Source organism: Trematomus bernacchii, unplaced genomic scaffold (assembly GCF_902827165.1).
Source record: "Trematomus bernacchii unplaced genomic scaffold, fTreBer1.1, whole genome shotgun sequence".
NCBI classification, from domain to species: Eukaryota; Metazoa; Chordata; class Actinopteri; order Perciformes; family Nototheniidae; genus Trematomus; species Trematomus bernacchii.
The window spans coordinates 1027116-1047952 of NW_022987698.1; the positions used below are offsets into that span (position 1 = coordinate 1027116).

At 40.0% G+C, this 20837-nt stretch overlaps 1 protein-coding gene across 2 annotated transcripts in view; it reads left to right on the forward strand.

Moving 5' to 3' along the window:
- The window catches only part of kaznb (kazrin, periplakin interacting protein b), a 96326-nt gene that overhangs the window by 65195 nt on the left and 10294 nt on the right, over window positions 1–20837 (forward strand). The window contains exon 4 of one of the 2 annotated variants that reach the window (XM_034139128.1): window positions 8086–8193. In XM_034139128.1, the coding sequence (XP_033995019.1) occupies window positions 8086–8193 (108 nt within the window). Of the gene's footprint in view, window positions 1–8085; window positions 8194–10716; window positions 11030–20837 lie in introns of those variants that run through there. The other variant, XM_034139129.1, reaches the window with a different exon arrangement.

Consider the following 20837-nt stretch of genomic DNA (forward strand, 5'->3'; position numbering starts at 1 on the left):
GAGCCGAGGCCAGGCCCATTGCTGCCCTCATCACAGCTTTGCCTAAAAGCAGGAAAGGCCTTGGCACAAGGAGCTGGAGGAATTGTTTTAGTTGTGTCAGTGCTGGATTTCTTCCAGGCAGATTTTTCTGCTTAATCTTCAGTTTAAATCCGCCCTCATCTAGAGTAGCTTTGCTGGTCCGGCAAAGCCTGTAGGTTACGGCAGGGCAGACGGTCCCTGCTCTGACCAGCTGTGACCCTCAGTATCCACCATGAGTTCTGAAGTGTCTGTGCGAATAATACTGTTTATATTTTATATAACATTTGTACTTTACATTTTTAGTTGTACATTTTCTGTTCCACTTTTTAAGTATTTTTTATTTTTTGTCTGAACACACTGATGCTTCTTCTGTAACAAAATAATTTCCGAAATTGGGATCAATAGAGTATATATCTATCTACTGTATCTATCTATCTATCTATCTGTGAGAGGGGTTTTAGTGTGTATATCTGTGTATTGTGTTTTTGTCCACATGCACCTACACACATTTGGTCAGTGTGTGAGGAATTCGAAGCATTCATGGCATTTTAGAGATGGCATAGAAATAACCGAATTTTTGTTGATTTTTCTTTTCATCTATTTAATGTTAATCTTACTTTTCTTTGGCAATATATGCTCAATATGCTGACTGAGTATTTAAAGGTAAAAGAAATCCCACATGCAGTTATGAATTTGTTCTCCATCATCACAGTCCAACCGAGCCTTGAGCTCACTGTGGTTCTCCTCGAGGAGGCTGTGTTGGATTAACTAGCGTAGGGGCGGTGGTAGATAATCCTTTGGGGTTACAGAAACATCTAATATCTAGGCCATAATGGATTCCACATGTTTCATTGGTTGAGCCACAATAATGATTACAAATGCCTGATGCCTACATCTGGCTCATGTCTTCGTATATACAGTAGCCAGCTTGAAGGATGATGTCGTTTTTATTTTTTACATAGTGTTGCACAGATCACTCGTCGTTAAGCTGTAGTCCCTCACTGTTCCCTATTGGCAGACCAGCCCCTCTGTGATTATTCACCAGCCACCGACATCATCCTACCAGTCATATGGGAGGATGTATCACTACCGTAGCTACGTACACCTTCCCATAGTGACGCCAAGGTTGTGCATCATACCTTAACCTTGTTTTCCTGATGGCATGGTTATGAATAATCAACTGAGGTGCGTTCTGCTCGCTTGAGCCCTTCAGCTGTTTTGGTTTCAGCACCACAAAGCTCAGTGTAATCACAGGGTTGAGCTCTGTACCATTATTATATTGTTTTGAGAAGATTTGGCATGTGACATTTAACTATTGATTAAAGGGATTCAAGGTTCCCCTGGTTACTTGAATATAAACAATGTAAAGCTTTCCTCGACTACAGAAAGTAATTTTCTAGTTGTTCTGCCTTTTGCTTAATTAGTTGATTTAATCTTAATATTTTATACCAGAGATGTGCTTATACATTGCTTAATAATCAGTCTTAGCATTCAAGAAATGTCCTATTTGACTAAGACCAAAATTACCAATTATTCAGCTATCAGCCTTAAAAGAAATTCCATGCACAGACTTTTATACTCTTATTATTCTGCAATTTTCCTCTTGCATCATTACATTTGTATTATGGTTGCATTGACTTGTTAGGACCATGTGATATGAATAAACATTTTCACATTACAATTTTATACCAATTTTATACCAATGTCATAACATCTTGCAAAATCCACTGAGAAAGGCAAGGCAAGGCAAGTTTATTTATATAGCACTTTTCAACACAAGGCAATTCAAAGTGCTTTACAAAAAATGAAAGACATTAAGAAAATGGCACAAACAGTTAAGGGACTGTGTTAAAATTATTTTGACTGAGATTTACGTAGACAGGTGAGGGTCTTCTACATGATTCTTCTCATTCCACATTTATGTTTAATATCAACAATCCTTTGCAATCTATTTACTATTAATACAGACTTACATAAAATACAGTATGTCATGGTAACATAATTATATTGAAGGAACATAAATACAGTTCACCAAAAAAAGAAAAAAACTCTCACCAGCTCTTAAATGTGCCAGATGCAGTTCTGTCTCTACAACAGAGTTTTTCTTAATGTAACATAAGAAATGAAGATATTAAAGGGAGGCTTCAAGTTGTTTTAAAGTCAAATTAAAGGTTAAAAGAAAATATAAATAGCCCTGCCTTGCTTTTTTCTTTTTACAAGATTAACGTTTACCTTGTGTGTATGTTGCTTTGGACCAATGAATCTGCCAAGTGGTTAAATGTAAATAAGTTGCAGTCCTTCTTACCACTACAACAGTTGTCTGAGAGTCCCTTGTGGATAAAATGACCATATATAAATATGTGTTTTATTTTAATCCAGTGAATTATAGGAGTGATATAAACTAAACTTGATCACATCGATTAGAAAAGTGCCATTCAACTGGTCCACTGTAAGCCACAATGCCCTCATACATCTTGAGATATTATGGATTATTATTATTATTATCCATAGCTACATAAAAACATCTTATTACACAATATATTCTCCTATTGCCCATCTCTCAGTCAAGTAATCAAGCTTCTCCAGCTACATTTTTAAAAACACTGAACAGGACTTCTGGAGGTTAGTGAGAGCCTCTCAGCACACTCCATCTCTTTACATGTTGCTTTTTATAACACTCCCTTTATTTCGTCCTTTGACACTGAAATCCTTTATGCAAGAGAAATGCAACATACTCGCAGAGTGGAGTGCAGCCATAACACCGGTGACCCTGGACACTCATCTTCCACAACAATTCCTCATCATTGATGTAATGGCTGTGTCCCTGAACAGACTTATTTTTCTCTGCACGTTTTTCCTCAGGGCTGGCTGCTCTTTTGCTTTTAACGGCAGCACGCCAACAACTCCAATGGCTATGGATCACACAGCCTTGGAGCAGCCGTTCAGGCCTAATGTTCTGTGAGCACTGCGAGTATTGATTCCCTGTGACATGTATGATTGTAAGCACAGATTAATAGACAGGAAGTGTACAGCTCCGGGTAAAGGAAAGTATCAGAGGGAGGGCATTTTGCTGCAGTGTTATGGCTGCATGTTTGGGTGGTATAATAGAGATGTGACAGCTCGACCTCCCATACTACATAGCATATGCAATATTTCCCACGGGAGACATGTTGCTTTTCTTACAGTCTAAACAGCGTGTTAAATACTAAGTCAACTTTCACACAAAGTTTTCCAATGCTGTGGTCTGACACATTCACAGCCTGTGTTTATGGAAGCTTCAATTTGTCGTTTTTCTGGTTTAACACAATTGTTGAGTTTTGTGATTTGATATCTAGCTGAAGGAGAAAATTATCGTTGCCATCTGTTTTAGTGATACCAACCAGTGGAGATGCGTTGTGCTGTGGGCGCCTTGTCAGCATGTCAGGGATTTGGCTGAGCTCCATGTGTGTGTGCCTGATAATACCAGAAGAGACCTGTGAACATCAGGGTCAGGGATGAGGAGTTTCCCTTGCCATTGTTCAAACACTTAATATCGCAACCAAACTCCATCCTGTTGTCTTATGTAACCACGCAGGGTTTCTTTTGGCTTTGTCGTGCGCCAAAGTTTAGAAGCATCATTAAAGGCATCACATCATTTAGCATTGTTAATGTATTCAGTGTTGCCACTGCTGTGAAATTTAATTTAGATAGCGTTTCAAATTCTTCACACATTAAGCTGTGCCAATTTCAAAGCAAGAAATAATAGACATTCAAACACTGTGGCTATTGTCATGACAATGGGGAATAATTACTGTGTAGTAAAGAAAAGGGTAAAATTCTTAAGGGCTTTACACTTTCTGATTAAGAAATTATATAATTTGTCCTGTAAAACATCTCAACTCTTATATTTTTTGTACCAGTGTTACTCAAGCTTTTCACCACCACTTTTGTTCTGATACTTCTGTTTTTAATATCTCTTTTCTAAGTACATACAACAAGCTAAATATTTCCCTAAGAATCCATTGTAGAAGCTTTGAATTGCTCTATTTTAATGTGCACCAAACCCCCAATCAACACTAAACGATAGCTCTCCTTTCCTCAAAAACCTTTTAGTGGGAACACAGAACATTACATAACCTTTTGTTCTTCAAGTCTGCTAAAAGCCAATCAACTCGCAAAGCTAGCTCTTTGACACACGCACACACACACACACACACACACACACACACACACACACACACACACACACACACACACACACACACACACACAGTCTGATTACAGCATGTTTTTAGTCATTGTAAATGATTGTAAGTGGTAGCTAAACATGTTTGTCTCAGAGAGAATCAACACACGCAGCCTTGTTATTGCACTCAGCAGGACTGCGTCTCAGTGTTGTGCCTCCACAGTATCACGGTGATGTTCTCGTCTTTTTCCGGTGCGATGACTGATACAGGAAGGAGTGTGTCTGCTGCCTGCATGACAGACTGAATGCCAGTGTAATTAAAGGTTGGCTGAGGGTGGGCAATGATGAGCTGTCTGCACAACCAATGATAGTTTCCTCGCATTTCTGCTTGAATACCCGCTATAACTCCCACTGAGCGTTTGTCTCCTCTTTCCATGGTGTCGTCTGCGTCTCTCTGCTGAGTGTTGGCGAGGAAGGGAAGTTGTGTCAGATGTTTGGATAGCCTCTCTGACTTTCTTCCACACCCAGGGGTGTTTCTGCAGTCACACACCCGCGGGATATTCTCATTAGTATCTAGTGAGTATTTTCCCCGGTGATGCTGTCAGGGCTGTGTTTTTCCCTCGTCGTCTATAAGGAAGTCTCTGTTATTTATTAAATAGCTGGCAAGCACACTTTTCAGCCCAAATTAAATGGAAATGCATATTTTTGCCACAGACAAATAGATCCGATTTATAAATGAAATATCTTGTTTTGCTCCTTTGAGGAAAAAACATACAGTAATCAAAAGGGAGACATTTACATAATAATGTTTGACACTATCTGTGCATACTTTATTCAGTGTGTAATTGGGAAAACATCTCGAGATGGAGAATTTATTTGCAAATTGCTAATAAAAGGCTGTTTGCACCTAATTGTAATGAATCACTATTCTGTTACTGTGTTGCCCACTTCCTTGCAGAAAATGTTTTTGGATACATATTTTTGTTTGTTATTGACACTGTCGGAGACTCGTCGGTTCTGATTGGTTGTTTTCCTTGCCAGCGTTTTAATGAGGAGGAAGAGGCAGAGGAATGAAATGTTCATAATTATCTGTCTTGCTTCTTTTGGGATTCAGTGGCATTTTCAGCAAATATGATAAAAACATTTTTTTTTTGTAAAAGTTACCAATTTAACCTTTACTGTAAGTGTCCTAGTTTTATTTTCTATATGGCCCTACTTCAGTGAATTAGGCTATCATTACTTTAATACACCCTAGCTGCTACTACCTGTCAATATATATGCTTTAAAATAGGTCTTCATTTAAGGTGGACTAATCGATCGAAGTGAACACCTTATTTTTGAAAGATGTTTCCATATAACAGAATGGGACATATCACTGTATTTCAGGACCAGTCAGCACAAATCCTTTTTTTTCCTTCAATAATGTAAATGAATAAATTAACATTTTGACCTTACTTTTGAGTGCAAAAAAGCTTTATTTGGTCACCTTTATAGCTCTTCGCATTTGATTAAAATACCCGAGAACAGGCCTTTTGAGATAATAAATATCTCTAAAAGACGCCTAAAATCCAAGGTTCAAGGTTCAAGGTTCTTTATTGTCAATCTGACATAGCTACAGAGTAATTATGCAGTTGAAAATCTTATGTCACAGGCTTCTCCAACAATGCAACATAATAACATAACATAATAACAATAAGAGCAAGAGCAATACAAAAATAATAATAGTTATAAAAATGAAATAAAGTTATGATGTGGAATAGTGCAGTATGAGTCTATATACAAGTTATTGGAATGATATATATATATTAGGTATTAGATACATACTACTGAGTAGCAGTTGAATGTTTGAAGTTGTTTCAACAGTTCCATTTTTTAACAGTCTCACTGCCCGCGGGAAGAAACTGTCTCCGAATCTTCTTGTCCTTGCCCGGATGCTGCGGTAACGTCTGCCAGACATTGTTTTGGCACTGGCATCATTGTCCTGTTGTGTGTGCTCCTCTTCTGCTTTGGTTGGTCAGTTAGATAAAAGATAGACCTGCACAGCCTTTCTATAACGTTTAACCTCTGACTGCAGAGGTTTATCCAGGCAGAAAAGAGCTGGAAGATATACTGCGCACTCCTCAGGATATACCTCTCTTTGGCCATTCACTTGCTTTCCAGCAAGGACACTGACACAATGACAGGGTGTTTTCCCCTTGAAATGCAATGGACCCCTTGGGAATGGGAGGTTATTGAAACCAATGAAAAGTTCACATGACTACATTCTGTAGAAGTCACCAGGGGTGATGTGTTTTCATCAAATGATGGACAAATATCCAAATAAATCCTTTGCTTATTTTTCTCATTTGACAGGATGCTCTTTTAAAAGTGATGAGATTTGCCTTCCCAAACCAGGCTGGGTTACCATACATTTACGTATTGAGGTTTTTATTTTTAAATGCACAAAGCATCAACACATTTAAATAAGAGCAAGCATAGATTGCCTGTTTATTTGTCTGCCTGCCAGCAGCTTCATTCCCTCTCTTTCTCTCTCTCTCATTATTGTTGGTGCTAAGTAAAGCAGCCTTTGAGCGGCCGAGCATGAGCTTGCCCGTTGTCCAATCTCCATATTAAACACTGAAGGGAAAGGTCAACACCTCACACCTTAACAGTTATTGACAGGTCAGGAGGACGGAGGAGGGAGTAGGGAGTGGCAGGTCACTGATGATACGGTCAGGAAAATGAAACTGTCAAAATATGCAGATTAGGAGAGAAGATGAGATCAAGTGGTTGAGCAGATGGCACTACTCATAAGGTACCTGAAGCCAGACGCAAATTGCTGCACTCATGGACAGGTTCATGGTTAAACTAATCAACTTGTTTCATTAGCAGCAGCAGCAGCGTGTGACGATGAGGTGTACAGTTGAGAGTTTGGAGCAAGGATGCCAGAAGTAGGGAAGGAAGGGGCCATTTGCCCCAAAACGTAACCCCCTGGCCCGATTTGCTCTAACCAGTAGGTGCTGTCACACCTTCATCTGGCATGAAATCCAACATGTGTAGCATTAGAGGGATTCACAACAGCTGTGAAATTACTTTGGTTAGAAGATCGGTCAGATCAATAGCGGCGTCTGTAGCCCTTTTCAGGAGGAAATCATTTTCGTTGTAATGCTACGGTATCTGTTCTACAAAATCATTTTCCGAACAGCAAGGATATTGTTGCCTCCAATAATCCTTGTTGTTTTTTTGTAGCGTTTCATTTGTTACAAATGGAGGTGAAACTTTTAGAAAATGAGGTGGAGGAAAAGCAATGGACAATGGACCTTGATGATTTCTAACCAGATCAGTTCTTCTTGAACTCTGCAAATAAATTACTGAGTGAGAGGAAAGGAAATGTTGAACCTCAGTTACTGGAGCTCTTAGAAGTCCTTGGTCAGTGTCTTTAGCTGCATGTATAGAAACAGGGTCAGTGGAGTATATTAGAGTCACATAAATAGATGAAAAATAGAGACAAAGAGAAGGGAAAATGTATGAAATATAAAAAATCATTGATCATGAAAAGGACGAAAAAGAGTTGGACAAGCATTTTTGAATAATGAAACAAGCCTGGATCATTACTAATACAATGTTTGCCTCATTATGGCTTTGAAATGCCGACCACACATGCAGTGATTTGTAGGACAGATTCATATTTGCAACGTCTTTGAAAGCTCAAGAGTGCGTGTCGAATTGACATCATGTCAGAATGAATCATCTAATACAACAAGCCTGCTACACGGCTGTGCCCTGCCCACACACTATTAGTATGAGTCCAACATATTACAACAACCTGGCTGTGAGAATATGAATAAGACGTTTTGACGATAGAATAAACATTTGATTGGTCGGATGTTCTGAGTGTAAATGTTCATTTCTACCCCCTGCAGATCCATCGATGCACCACAGACAGAAGACGGTGGTGAGGGACATGTGCTACCCGAGAGAGATATCCAGCCTGATGGACTTTGGCACCCCGGACTGCTCGCTAGGCAAAGGTACGGTGAGGCTCCAAATATACAAGGTGTTGCCTTGGTGACAGCAGGAAGTGTGCACAGCGATTCATCGTGGCAGTTAAAAGACACAGAGCTGTCAGCTTGACTGGGGAGGTTAACACTGGAGCAAAGGCCTGCGCAGGCTTAACGTGTGAGAACAATCAGATAACAGCTCCCTGTACCTGGTGACTCACAGCGCACAGCTAAATAACATGTTGTGTCACCCAATGCATAGCACAGATGCACAAGACTGGATTGACTACTTGCCGCAGAAAAGCACTTTACTTTGCAGATTGCTTTAATCGGAACAGAGCTTTATTGAAGCTTATTGCACCAGAGCTCGGTTTTTAACTCAAATTACAGCATTGTAGCAAGGCCAGTTATATTCTCCAATTACCGCCATCAGTTGGACAACACATTTCTTTATAAAGAGGCCTGTGTGGCTCGGGGTAATAGTCTCTCTCGGTCTCTCTCGTGTGGAGTAATCAAACTGGCCTGCCTGTAATATTACACACCGCAAAAAGGTATTGATCATAAAGTATATCGATCGCAACTGTTTTGTTGTTCACTCCTTTCTCTCATCGTAATCACCACTGTTATTCTCCATTGTCCTCACACCAATGCCAAACCCGAGTGTCTGCAGTGTAATTCTTGTAATAATTGTAACTCCAGTCTCTTCATCCCATCTATCCCTCTGAAGTCGACAGCGCTTGCTCAGCGGCTATTAGACAAGCCTCATGTCATTTCCACCAACAATAGGCGGCGCTGACAGCGTTGACCTCAGTCGCTCATTCTCTTCTTCCCACAGTGCCCATAACTGCTTTTAGTCCCCCTCCACCTTTTTTTTTTTACTTCACCTTCTTCTCTCTCAAGGCTAGCTAATATCTTAATACCGCTCAGCCCCGGCTCTCTATCAACGCTCCCCAGCACTGATAATGCAGACTGACAGGTCAACCGCGTGCAGCTGAGAGAAGCGGGAGCAATACAGTGTAGGGTAGAAAAAGAAGGATTTCTTCTGGCTTAAATGTGAGCAAATTAATGACATGGTGATACAGGGAGTTAAGCCTGAGAATAAGGACACTGAGGGGTGGAACATTTCAGACTAAAGAACTGTCAGGATAAAAGCAACGCTGTGAATAAAATTCAGTGTGGCTGAGAGGCGGGCTACAACGTGACCTTGGAATTATGAAGTGCTACATTTGATACCAATTTTTATCTGATTTTAGACGCTGTAGCTCTTAAGACAAGTTCAAATCAGCTTTAATCAGACATGCTCAAGTATAAGTGGGAGTAATTAGCATTTCTAAAAGTTCTAATAATTTGGCTCCATTTCATATTATAACTGTAATACTACAATGATGACCAGACAGAAAAACATATAGCTTCAATATGTAGATTCACTTCAATTGGGAGTTGATTGTATGCACGATAGGAGAGATAGATTTCAATCTTTTGTCTCAGCTCTGATCCGTCAGAGGGAAACGAGCCTGGCAGTAATCCTTCAGGTGTCAGCCTGTGATGGACAGATCCATTGCCTCATGTGACAAGTATCTAGTTAGAGCACATGTGATCTGTGGATGGAGCTGAACACTGAGCGCCAGCCTCTGACAGGCAGGACAAATGGCATGCTTGCTCTGAACTGCTGTCACGTCTTCAAGTGCCAGAGGTTTAACTCTTGCACAAAAACTCACACACTTTATGCATGCACTCGTGCTTTAGTATGCTAGTTACAGTATGGTGCTCAAGAGCTCATAAACCAAAAATTCCATTATAAGATTATATCCAACCCGGCTCTGCAGGCTGAATGAATTCAGTTGCAGCCCATCTGTTTTCCTCGTACCACCTGCCTCAGGGTTCAGGCCTAAAGAGCCCTGGCAGGCAAACAGGACCAGCCTTAACCTTATTTACTTTGCACACATCTGAGTTCCCATCTCACATGACACGGACTGTCCTTCCTCAGACAGGCAGAAGAGCTGTCCATGGAGAAATCCCTGCAGGGTTAAAGATAACACAGGGCAGCTCTTATTAATAATCCAATCTGAGAGTGTAGAGCAGTTTGGTGAGAAGCATGAACTTCATATCACATCACTGCTGTCATGGTCCATTTTTTGAGGCGTTTATATTTAAGTTGACACTTTGAGCGTTTTTATATAGGGTTTACATTCCTACCTCCTCTGGCCAAAACACACTTTCACATTCAGGAAGTGAGTATTGTAAACTCATGTAGGCTACAAAGGCAGTGTGGGCTCAGAGGGAGCAAAGAGCTCTCGCACTGAGGGCTGTTTTGCTCTCTGTTGAGTCGCAGAGTGTAACTCCACACACTTTCCTCTGCTAGCTGTTGGCCATCAGGTGGAGTGAGAGCTCCATGGACTCACCTGGTTCATTACCTGAAGCCTGAGGTGCAGTTTGTATTCCCCTCCCCCTCCTACTACTTACGTTTGTACACAAGGGGGGAAAAGATGAAAAGCAGGAGTGGGCGTGGGGGGAAAGTTGTCCTGGCTGCCACAGGGCGTGTCACTAAACAGGTATATAGAAAGTGGGAGCTAAAGAGAGGCACATAGAGAGGAACGAAAGAAACTAAAGGAGCAGGAAATGTAGCCGAGTGGCTCCCAGGAGACGACTTCCTAGTAACCTGTCTGGGTGGAGCCTCACAGGCTGGGAGCGGCCGGCTGTGGCGGTGCATTCTGAGTTTGTTCACCGGTCTGTACGTATACAGTACGTGTGTGTGTTTCCTTTTTTTTTTACCTGCTATGAGAGCTCACACCACAGTTGACAGTGGAGTCGAGCGGAGCCTGTGCCGGAGAGGACATGAGGTCCGAGAAGGAGGAGGGGAAGGCCGGTGAGTGACAGACAGAAAAGAAGATAGAGACGTTGTTTTTGTGTAGGCCATAAAAATGGCTTGTGTTTGCGGTGTGAGCGAGCTCAAGTTCACGTGTGGGTGTGTATGGGTGCCTGCTTGGATTGTATGAGAGGAATTTGAGTGGCATGAGAAAAATGTATGATACATAAACAGTCTTGGAGAATACATTTATTCAGTAATATAGTCTAATCAAGTACAATTGTGTACAAATGTGTCTGCTTAAATTATGCCGTACTGCCATACTACATATCAGAGGCTATCTAAATGTACTAATTTTTTTTTAATATAATACATTTTGTACCTAGCAAACACTATGTGAAGTAGTGCCGGAATGATTACAAGTGTTATTGAATAATCTACCTTTTATTTTTCATTAATCACTATATTGTTGATTCTATAAAAAAAAAGTTCCCAGAGTCCATACTGAGGTTTTAAACTTATCCAAAGTTTCTTAGCCCACAACCTAAAATGTAAATAATGTATTATTCTAGAAGACTGAGAGAACAACCTATTATATGAAGAATAGCTGGCAATTTTCTGACTATCAATTAATCGATTAATTTATATAGAGTTTCAGCTCTAATGCGATCTAAAAAAAGAAGCTTAATGACATATACATCATGCCATATAAAACAATAATGTCCTGAAAATGTTCCAAATGATATATTGAATACCAGACAATTGTGTTTATGTTTTATTTTCACGCAGTTTAAGTAAATAAACATTGCCTCTACCATGGTTCATTTGTTTACAATAATATATATCGAAGGTTATTTAACATGATTAATGTGTGTACTCTTTGGCACAGCCCTTAAGCGCTGATTCATTTAAATCTATTCCATAGCAGAGACTTACGTATTGTTTTTACTTAAGATAAGAACTATATGCTGACCTAGATATGACATGTTCATTTTGATAACATGATAATCTGTTAATCTTTTATAATCATTGTACATGCATATAGTGGTATTTGGTGAGATACTGTACAGTGGCTGATTTTAGTGGCTTAACAATAAATACTAAAGCTCTTATAATCTAAGGGAAAATACGACTGAGGGAAAATAATATATACATTGGATCTAGTGTCGTCATTATTCTCTGAACAATGCATATTACCCAGTACGTGTATTGTTGGTAATTGAAGATGTAAAGAGAGGGCTTGATGGTGAGAGGGGGCCCACTGAAACTCATAGATAAAACATCATTATTTTGAATGTGTGGTTGGCTCTACCAGTCTCTTCATCTGAACGTGAGAGGGGGTTCAAGCCCAGATTTCTACACTGAAAGTAGAGATGATGGACAAGCTGGAGTTGGTGTCACTTGAGGGACCCACCATTCAAGACTTCAAAGCTGAATGCTAATGGTTTCTATTGGGAATATGCTCAAAGGTCTAGAAAAACACATTTGGAAAGGGAGAGACCGGATGATCAAGCAACCAGTGATTTGCTGGATTCATTTTTGATGGACCCGTGACCAGCTGCACTACTGGAACTCTGTATACAGTTTGTGACAGTTGGGAAAGTGTCACTGTGTTACCATGGAAACATATAATGTTAACTGTTTCGAACGGTTCTCTTTGAGTTTTAAGCTGACAAATAAACGCACAGCTTGGAAAGTCAAAAATAGAAGATTATCCTCTTTTTACGTTCTACAATTTTACATTCCTCACTGGGTAATTGGCACACTTATCTGCATGGTTTCTTATTAGCTCAAAATATAAAGTAACTTATAATGGCAACCATCTTTTCCTGATGACCTCTTTTAAAGGTTAGTGTTCAGCCCCGGGTCCTCTGCTAGTTATCTTTATTGAGATGTTATGAAGTTCTCTTAAGTCTGTTTGTGTATATGTGTGTATCTATTGTTTGAGTCGAAGTGGTGTATGAATGAGAAGAGTTTGATTCCACTGGGTTTTGCGTGACTCCTACTGCAGCCGATGTACCCTGAGGTCACCACTCAGAACTGCAGAAGATAATGAGTTTTACTAATTCGCAGTTCAACAGACAGATGGTAGAGTCATTATAAACTAAGATCGTTGTTTTAAAGTCCTTCAACACGACCATAAGAGACTAAATGTTGCACATCCCCATGTCAAGCATAATTTTGTTGTTGCATTTTTCCAAGAATAATTTCTATTTAGACTCTGTTTGAGCTAAAGCTTCCATGAGCTAATCAAAGACATTTTCACTTTCATAATCTGCACAAGTGTTAGGCTGAATATTAATGAGCTAAGTATTTATTGCCCTTTTTCATTATTCAAACTCCTCAGTAAGGTTTTTAAAGTGTCATACAGAAGCTTTAGAGGCAGCTTCAGGCCTGATGTGGAGATATTCTGCTTGGGGACATGGTGGAGGCCCTTTTGCAAATCATGGAGATTTCTAGTCCTCCGCAGAACAGATCCCGCGGTTTCTGACAGATGTTAATTCCCCACTACAGATTCAACAGGGACAATGTGGCCTTTGGCATTTTGGTTCATACTGGCTTATGCAATTTGTTTGAAATCAGTTCGGTTTTTGACATTGACACGCAAATCCACGAGGCTGTCCCTCTGTGAAATCAGCAAGAGTTTGAGGGCTTTAATGAAGGCTTGATGATGACTTCCAAATGTTTGGTTGAACAGTATTACTTTGCTTATTAACATGGAATTAACATCTGTCAAGTCTGTACAGATATGAAGCTACAGCCAGAATACAGTTAGCTTAGCTTAGAATAAGGCTAAAAACAGCACAGTAGGATAATAATAAGAATATTTCCAAGATGTTAAAGTAGTCCTTTAGACTAAATATCTGCCTAACAGCCTCTGTCCAGGTAACATGACATCATAAAGTACCTCACAGAAATGTTCCGCAGTCGACACATTTTTCTGCAATCAGAGACTTGGCACAGGTAAATCTGTTGAAGTGTTTGAGGTTTTATTACTTAGGGCTTTAGGGGGGGATACTGGGACCAGGGTAATATTTGAGTCAAAACAGACATGCTCAGACACCTCACCTGCAGTATGAGAAGTGTAGGAAATGAGAGGGTGGAGCTTAAGAGGGACAAGGGTCATCTTGATTGACTTCACTGAAAACTTGAATATTCAATGCTCATAAATACTGCATTTACAAACTCACCTCATTATCTTGGATTTTCTTGCACAGATCAAATGATTATCTGTTTCCTGTTCATAACCGTTGAGTCAGCCAGGTTAATCACTGGCTAATTCACCTCATGTTAACCAAACCCAAGCACAGTGAATGATGCCGGTGTCGAGTGACAGTGAGGGTATGTTTTTCAAAATGCAGCTCTCAACAGCAGTATTAGAAATCTATCTAGCTTTGTCCAAGTTCTCAGTGCTCTTCCAGTGGCACATCCTTGGCAGCGGGCCTAATCTGCACATAATAAACGTGTGAATCAATTACAGCTATCTGCTCTTGGCATTCTTGCACTGACCTCAGTTGTAATGTAAACCCAGAAGCAATTAATTATTGGAAGCTGTTTCTAATAGATACTGTATACTGGCACAGATACACTGTACACATGTGTACTGGGAAACACGCAAAGATACAGTATTCAAACGCATCAATATGCAGGACACATACTGTATGCTTCAACCATCTTAACTTTGTAGCTGCTTTGAAGTACGGTATGCAACGTTTCTTTTAAATGAAAAAAGATAAAACTATCACCACTATATTAAAGTTTTATAGCTGTACTGAAGCGGAGCGCGGTGTTTTCTCTGCAGACCTCGATGAATTACCATTAAGTGGGGAATACTTTGGTCAGGTAGGTTTGAGAGCCAGCAACATGAATTATTTATGCCCATATGTATTATAGAGAGGCAGACTAATACCCTGAGTAGGAAACTGACCTGACCCTTACATGCAGGGCCTTTTCAGGATAAGGGAAATACAAGCATCAGGAAGTGGAGACTTCAAATCTGAAACTATACAGCCCAAGCAGGTCTATACAACATCTGTACTATTATTGCACAAGTTCCTCTTGTCACTAGCTAAAACTAACAGTGAAGATGCTAAATATAATCCTTATTATGACATGACGAAAGAAAACACTTTTAGTTGCTGCCTACCTGTGACATCTACCCAGTCTTTCTAGGATTTGAGACTCAGTCTTCTTTTCCCTCCTTCTGTCTTTCTTCAGATTTGGTTTTCGTGCTGATTTGATGCTTTTCTTTTATAAATCCTTAAGTATTATGCTTAGGTAAACAGAGAGCTCAAGGATCATAGAATGCTATGTTTCTTTCAGCATCGTGTCAGGAAACTCTTCAGTTTCACAAAATGAGTTGTTTTGTTTTGCCCTTTCTTACTTTGGTTTAATTGTGTACAGGACTTACTAGTCTTCTGCCATGCTAGCAGTTTTGTAAGGCTGATCTTGTCACAGTGCAGGTTTGAGCTAAATGCTAATGCTAGCATGTCGTATTTCTCACAATGATTATGCTAACAGGCTGATGTTTAGCAGGTACAATGTTAACCATATTCTCTAGGTCTAAGGGTTTCTCATTGCTAGTCGACAGAGATCACTGTTGTAGACTCATCCTCAAAGTTTTAATATTGTATCCCAAGGGAAATAGGAATGTTTATACCAAATATTATTTTATAGTTCATAAAAATTAACAAAAAATTAACTAAAACACGTGATTGTCATGGTGGTGCTAGAATACAATTCTGAGCATCATCAAAGTCTTGAGGATTTATTTTCTGAGCGTCATGAGTGTAAATGTTTTGGTCTTGACCAAAGTGGTTGAAAGGCAGATCGATATCGCAAACCTGAGACCAATGGCGCTGGAGGGGCTTAAAACTAAAGATAACGTTTGAGACATCAGAGGCCTGTACTACGAAGCTGGATTTTCGCTTAGCCGGCTAACTTCAGGGAAATCTCGGGCTTTCCGGTCCTACGACGCTGGTTCTCTTTTTAGCAGGCTAGATTTCCATGGTAACTTATGCTGAGCGGCAAACCTGCTCCGGAGCAGGTTAGGTGGCAGGCTAAGAGATCAACTCAGTGAAAGCACCGCCTGCTGACCAATCAGAGCTCCGTGTGCGGAGTTTAAAGCGATCAATTCATATTACAGGATAGAGGAAATACAGAAAAACTGCCGTTGCAGGAAAGACGGCCGGCCAAAATCAACTGACTGTGTGAACGTGAAAATTAATAGAATATCCCCTCCCATCTTCAGAGCAATCTGACTATTATAATATTAGCGTTAAGAAAGCTTACTTAAATATCTGCCACGACATAAGTAACCGGATCAGAGTAACAGTCCGCGGCACTGTGAGTGCAGACGTCGATGTGTCCCATTATCATTCATATCATATCACATCATAATGTATCATATATTTCCTTATTTGAGTCAGCTTCTTGAGCCGTATCTGGCCGTGCAACACTCACAGTGTCACATACTGTATGCAGAAGTATTATTTTAAGCAACACATTAAGTTGATGAAACACTCGAGTCAAATTCTCCTAATTAAAGTCAGATCCACTCGTGTCTTGGACGGGGCAGTGATTTCATAAACCTGTTAATGTACGCATTCAAACACTTTTTCTTTTACCAGCTGTATTCACCTTGCAGGTGCAGCTATGTGGCTTTTATCCTGGATAAAGTGTTTAAGTCATGGATGTTTAAAGTTTAACTTCTTCATATTTGACTAATATTAAAGTTCACTTTTCATTCAGGAAGTATGACGCTGCGCTGTCAGTACGCTTGTCCGTGTTTGAGATTGGTCGAATGCTCCAAATACCACCCCTTTCATGTGAACGCGCACCTAACTAGATAGGACACGGCTGGCTTGAGCGATCCACTTGATAACCAGCGTCGTAGTACAGTTTAGCCAGAGCGCGTATGTTTTGGATTGGGCCAACCGGCTAACTCAAACATATCCAGGTTAGGTTGAACCAGCTTCGTAGTACAGGCCTCAGGGCTTACCTTGAAGTAGATGGTATGTGTTGACAAGTGCTATCTGTATTATATTAAACATATCCTCTCCTGTGTAGCTTAAATCTCTTGAGACAGAGTGACATACTGTATGAGGAAACACTCTGAAGCAACGCAGATTAATAAGATGGAGGCTTTTCGCCCGCTTCTGGTTAATACACAGCCTGCAGGGTTTATTTCAGTCCATCCTCGCTCTCTATTTTTCCTGCCTGTCAGGGCTATTGTGTTACCTCCATGAAGAGTTTAATCAGGAGCTAAAGCAGACTGCTGTCTTCTCCTGGATCAATCTCCACTGATCTGTATACTGTAATTAGTGTAGGCCAGAGCTCAGCAGACATACCCTCCTCTCATAATACTGTGCAGGAAGAGCCATTACATTAACACACACTCACAAACACGCTCATACACATACATACCCACACAAATGCAAATCAAGTAATCCAGCAGCAACAGGGGGAAAGACCTCACCACACAGAGTGATGTAATTAAGCAATAGCTCACGACAGGCCGTGGTATATGCTCATTATATCACAGCTAAGGGGCGTGGTTCGGCCCGACGCGAAGCCGAGGGTCGACAACCCCCTTAGCTGTGATATAATGGCCATATATCACGGCCTGAAGTGAGCTATTGCTTTTATAAAACGGTTACCAAGTGTGGCAATATGAAAGAAAAATACACACTCTAATTTAAATAGTTTTTATTAGTAAATAATGATGTTCAAAATAAAATAGTCCCTCTGTTGCCTTCTGCACGAAACATAGTGCGAGGTGGTTGCTATGCAACAACACTAACAACAGCTAGCGAACATATTAGACAGAGAGCGTTGATCCATTATTTGGCTATTTATTTACATTAATGTGTATGTTGCCGTTTATTGTGCACCCACTGAAAAACTGTCCAGCATCAGTAGCATGGCTTACGTGGTTACTTGTATAGGCTGAGGTTGTTCTAGGCTGTTGCTTGGCGTGGCGAGAATATTGCTCCACTTTCTCCGGTCCACGAGATTCGGCTTCCAGTAGCTCTGGAGAGAGCTTTCGCACCTGTGGCCACTAACGGTCATAATTTTTCTGCTTTGTTTCAAGACCCGCATCAGAAAGCTTTTGAATGGTGATACTTTTCCAGTTGGTCTACCTGCTCTTCACGTAGCTCTACATGTCGTCGTTTAGGTGCTTTTTGTTCTGGAGATAGGCACTCCTCAATCCACTCCTCCATAGTAAGACCCCCCCCCCCCGGAGGTCGAAGTTAATCTTAAATGTTTTTGCGGACCTTTTTGATTACAGATTTGAAAACATTGTTGCTTGCTTTAAAAGTAGCACAATTCATTATGTCAAACCTTAATATCCCTGCCCTAATGCCAAAGGAACTGCACACTGAATATGTTTTTGCCGTTTGATGTCTATGTCTGGACCGTTGCGTAAAAAGGAGGGTTTCTGCCCCGTTACTTCTCCGCTGCTTTCTTGTTCCAGTTTGAAAAGCAAACTGCAGGCAGTTTGCTTTTCAGCCCAACTGTATACTGTTTATCTCAGACGCGGAGGGATACTGAGTTGTTGTGAAAAGTAACTTACAATTCTACCCGTGGTATACGCTCAGTATACCACGGCTAAGAACCAATCAGATTGCTTGATTTTACTTGTCCGTTTTATAATGATCAGTATATGCTCCTCACTGCTTAATATTACATATACAGTATGATGCCAACACTGATTGCCCTATTGGTGTAGTAGGGACTTTGGAGTGAAATGGGTCAGCTTTTCTTCTCTGCCTTATCCACTCAATTTTATAAGCGCTTGTCTGTATTTGATTAATTAAATGATTAGAAATTAATTTAAAAGTGTTCAGTGTTAATTAGAAAATGTTTAATGTTAACCTTGATTAGTTTCATTAGAATGATAGACATGTAACCCATCAAGTAAAAGTAAGATAGATCTGCAGGTGTAATTGCAGCTTGATGAGAATTATACAATGTAGATTAACCTCGCAGATAGAAGATGTTCTTTGTCTGTGGATCCTGTTGCTTGTAGTCATTTAACTAAGATTATGTTTAGTCAACTGAACTGAGAGAGTAAGCTTGAGCTTATTTTTTTCTGAGAGCCGTTGGTATATTTTGTCATTGAGGTAAACATGAGCCACTTATTTGTTCAAGTGGTAACCCTATCATTTATTCCCTTAGTCGTTAAAAAACACGATGGTGGGTTGTTTCCCCTCAGGGAGGCTGACAGTTTGGTTCAAAACAATCACCTGCATTGCAGATACTCACCGACGTCATGTTTACTCATTCACAGGAAGCCTCTGTCCTGGGTAACAACTTCTAATGTTTTTATTTTTCATTCTCTCTTAGGTTTATCTAATAAATGAGCTTATGAAAGTCGAATGGGGCTTTGATTAAGCATTTTAAAGGCTTTAGTTCTTAGTGTGCACATATCAGAGAGTTACAGAAAAGCTTTGGTTGTGTTGCTGTTTACATTACCAATGAATTTTTGTCAATTAGCTCAGAATTTTGTTGAAAGTAAATGTTGATATTGGTGCTTTGACGTGCTTAGCTGCACCCCCTCTCAGACTTTCTGTAGAAAGCCATTAAGCTCCCATTCACCTGAACCTCCTCCCCTTATAGATACCCCTCTCCCGCTTAAAGGTAGCATATTAGAGCGGTGCACCGATACTGAGAGCCAACAGGGGAGAAGAAACAGTTTAAGGTCTGCAGGCTCAAAACAAATCTCAGTACTGTACTATAATTAAACAGTTGATTGTATAGCCATATGTTGAACAGTGACTTCATCTTTCCCTGGTAGCTCCAGCTGTTAACACATCCCTTTGACGCACAGCAGCAGTATGAGTGTGTCATATATTGTTTACAGGTTCTGTAAAAAATAGACATGTTAGGAATTGACAGTGTAAGAAAGAAGTGTATTTAAAAAAAGCCCACAGTTTGATGGTTTATTAAATGCATGAATGTTTATTAGGTATTTGAAGATGAATGAGGTGGAAGATGTGTTTCATGCTCCTAACTCCTCCAGAGTGAAACAGGACAGCATTAATACACTTTGGTTGTGCACAGGAGTCTTATATTTAAATGATTGTTTTAACATGACAGTTATGTCAGCAGTGTATGTCTTCCTGTCAAGTTGTAAAATACTGAACCACCTTATTATCAAACCATGGATTTTTGTACCTGAGAAACAAGAGGAGAAAAGGAGGCAGCAGCATTGTTTATATTGGACAGAAATAGCTGAGCAACTGTACTAACTAAAGTTACACCGATTTGAATTGCCAGAGAGACCGGAGGTAGTAAAGTGAAAGACATGTCATATCTCCTCCGGGCAGATCAGTTGGCTGCTGTCACTGAGGTGAGTTTCGACACCCCTCTCAATCACACCGTTTTAGTTTCATGGTTTGCTTTCAAATAGAGTGTGGTCCATTGAAACTGTTTTAATGTGTTTGATTGGACAGTTAAGTAAAGTCGAATGGTCAGTTCACCCAAAGGAAGGAAGTTTTCTTTTTGATCTCTTACCCTTTAGAGGTATCTAGGCATGCAGATAGTTTTTATTGTTGTTGTTCTAGTTATGTGTGTCTCAGATTTCAACTGTTTGTTTTACTCGCAAAATGTGAACTATACTCTTTTATCCAGTAACAGAGACATTCTTTTAATAATTAATTAATCGTTTGAGCCATTTTTTTAAATAACATTTTACAAAAAGAAATCCTTGCTTCTTAAAAGTGACTAATTTTACTGATCTTCTTTGTCATTGTAGACTTACTATCCTTATTTTGTACTATTGATTTGACAAGACCCTATTTTCACTATGTTCTGAAATATGATAGGCTAATCATGAAGGTCATTCGCACATATCAAAACATAA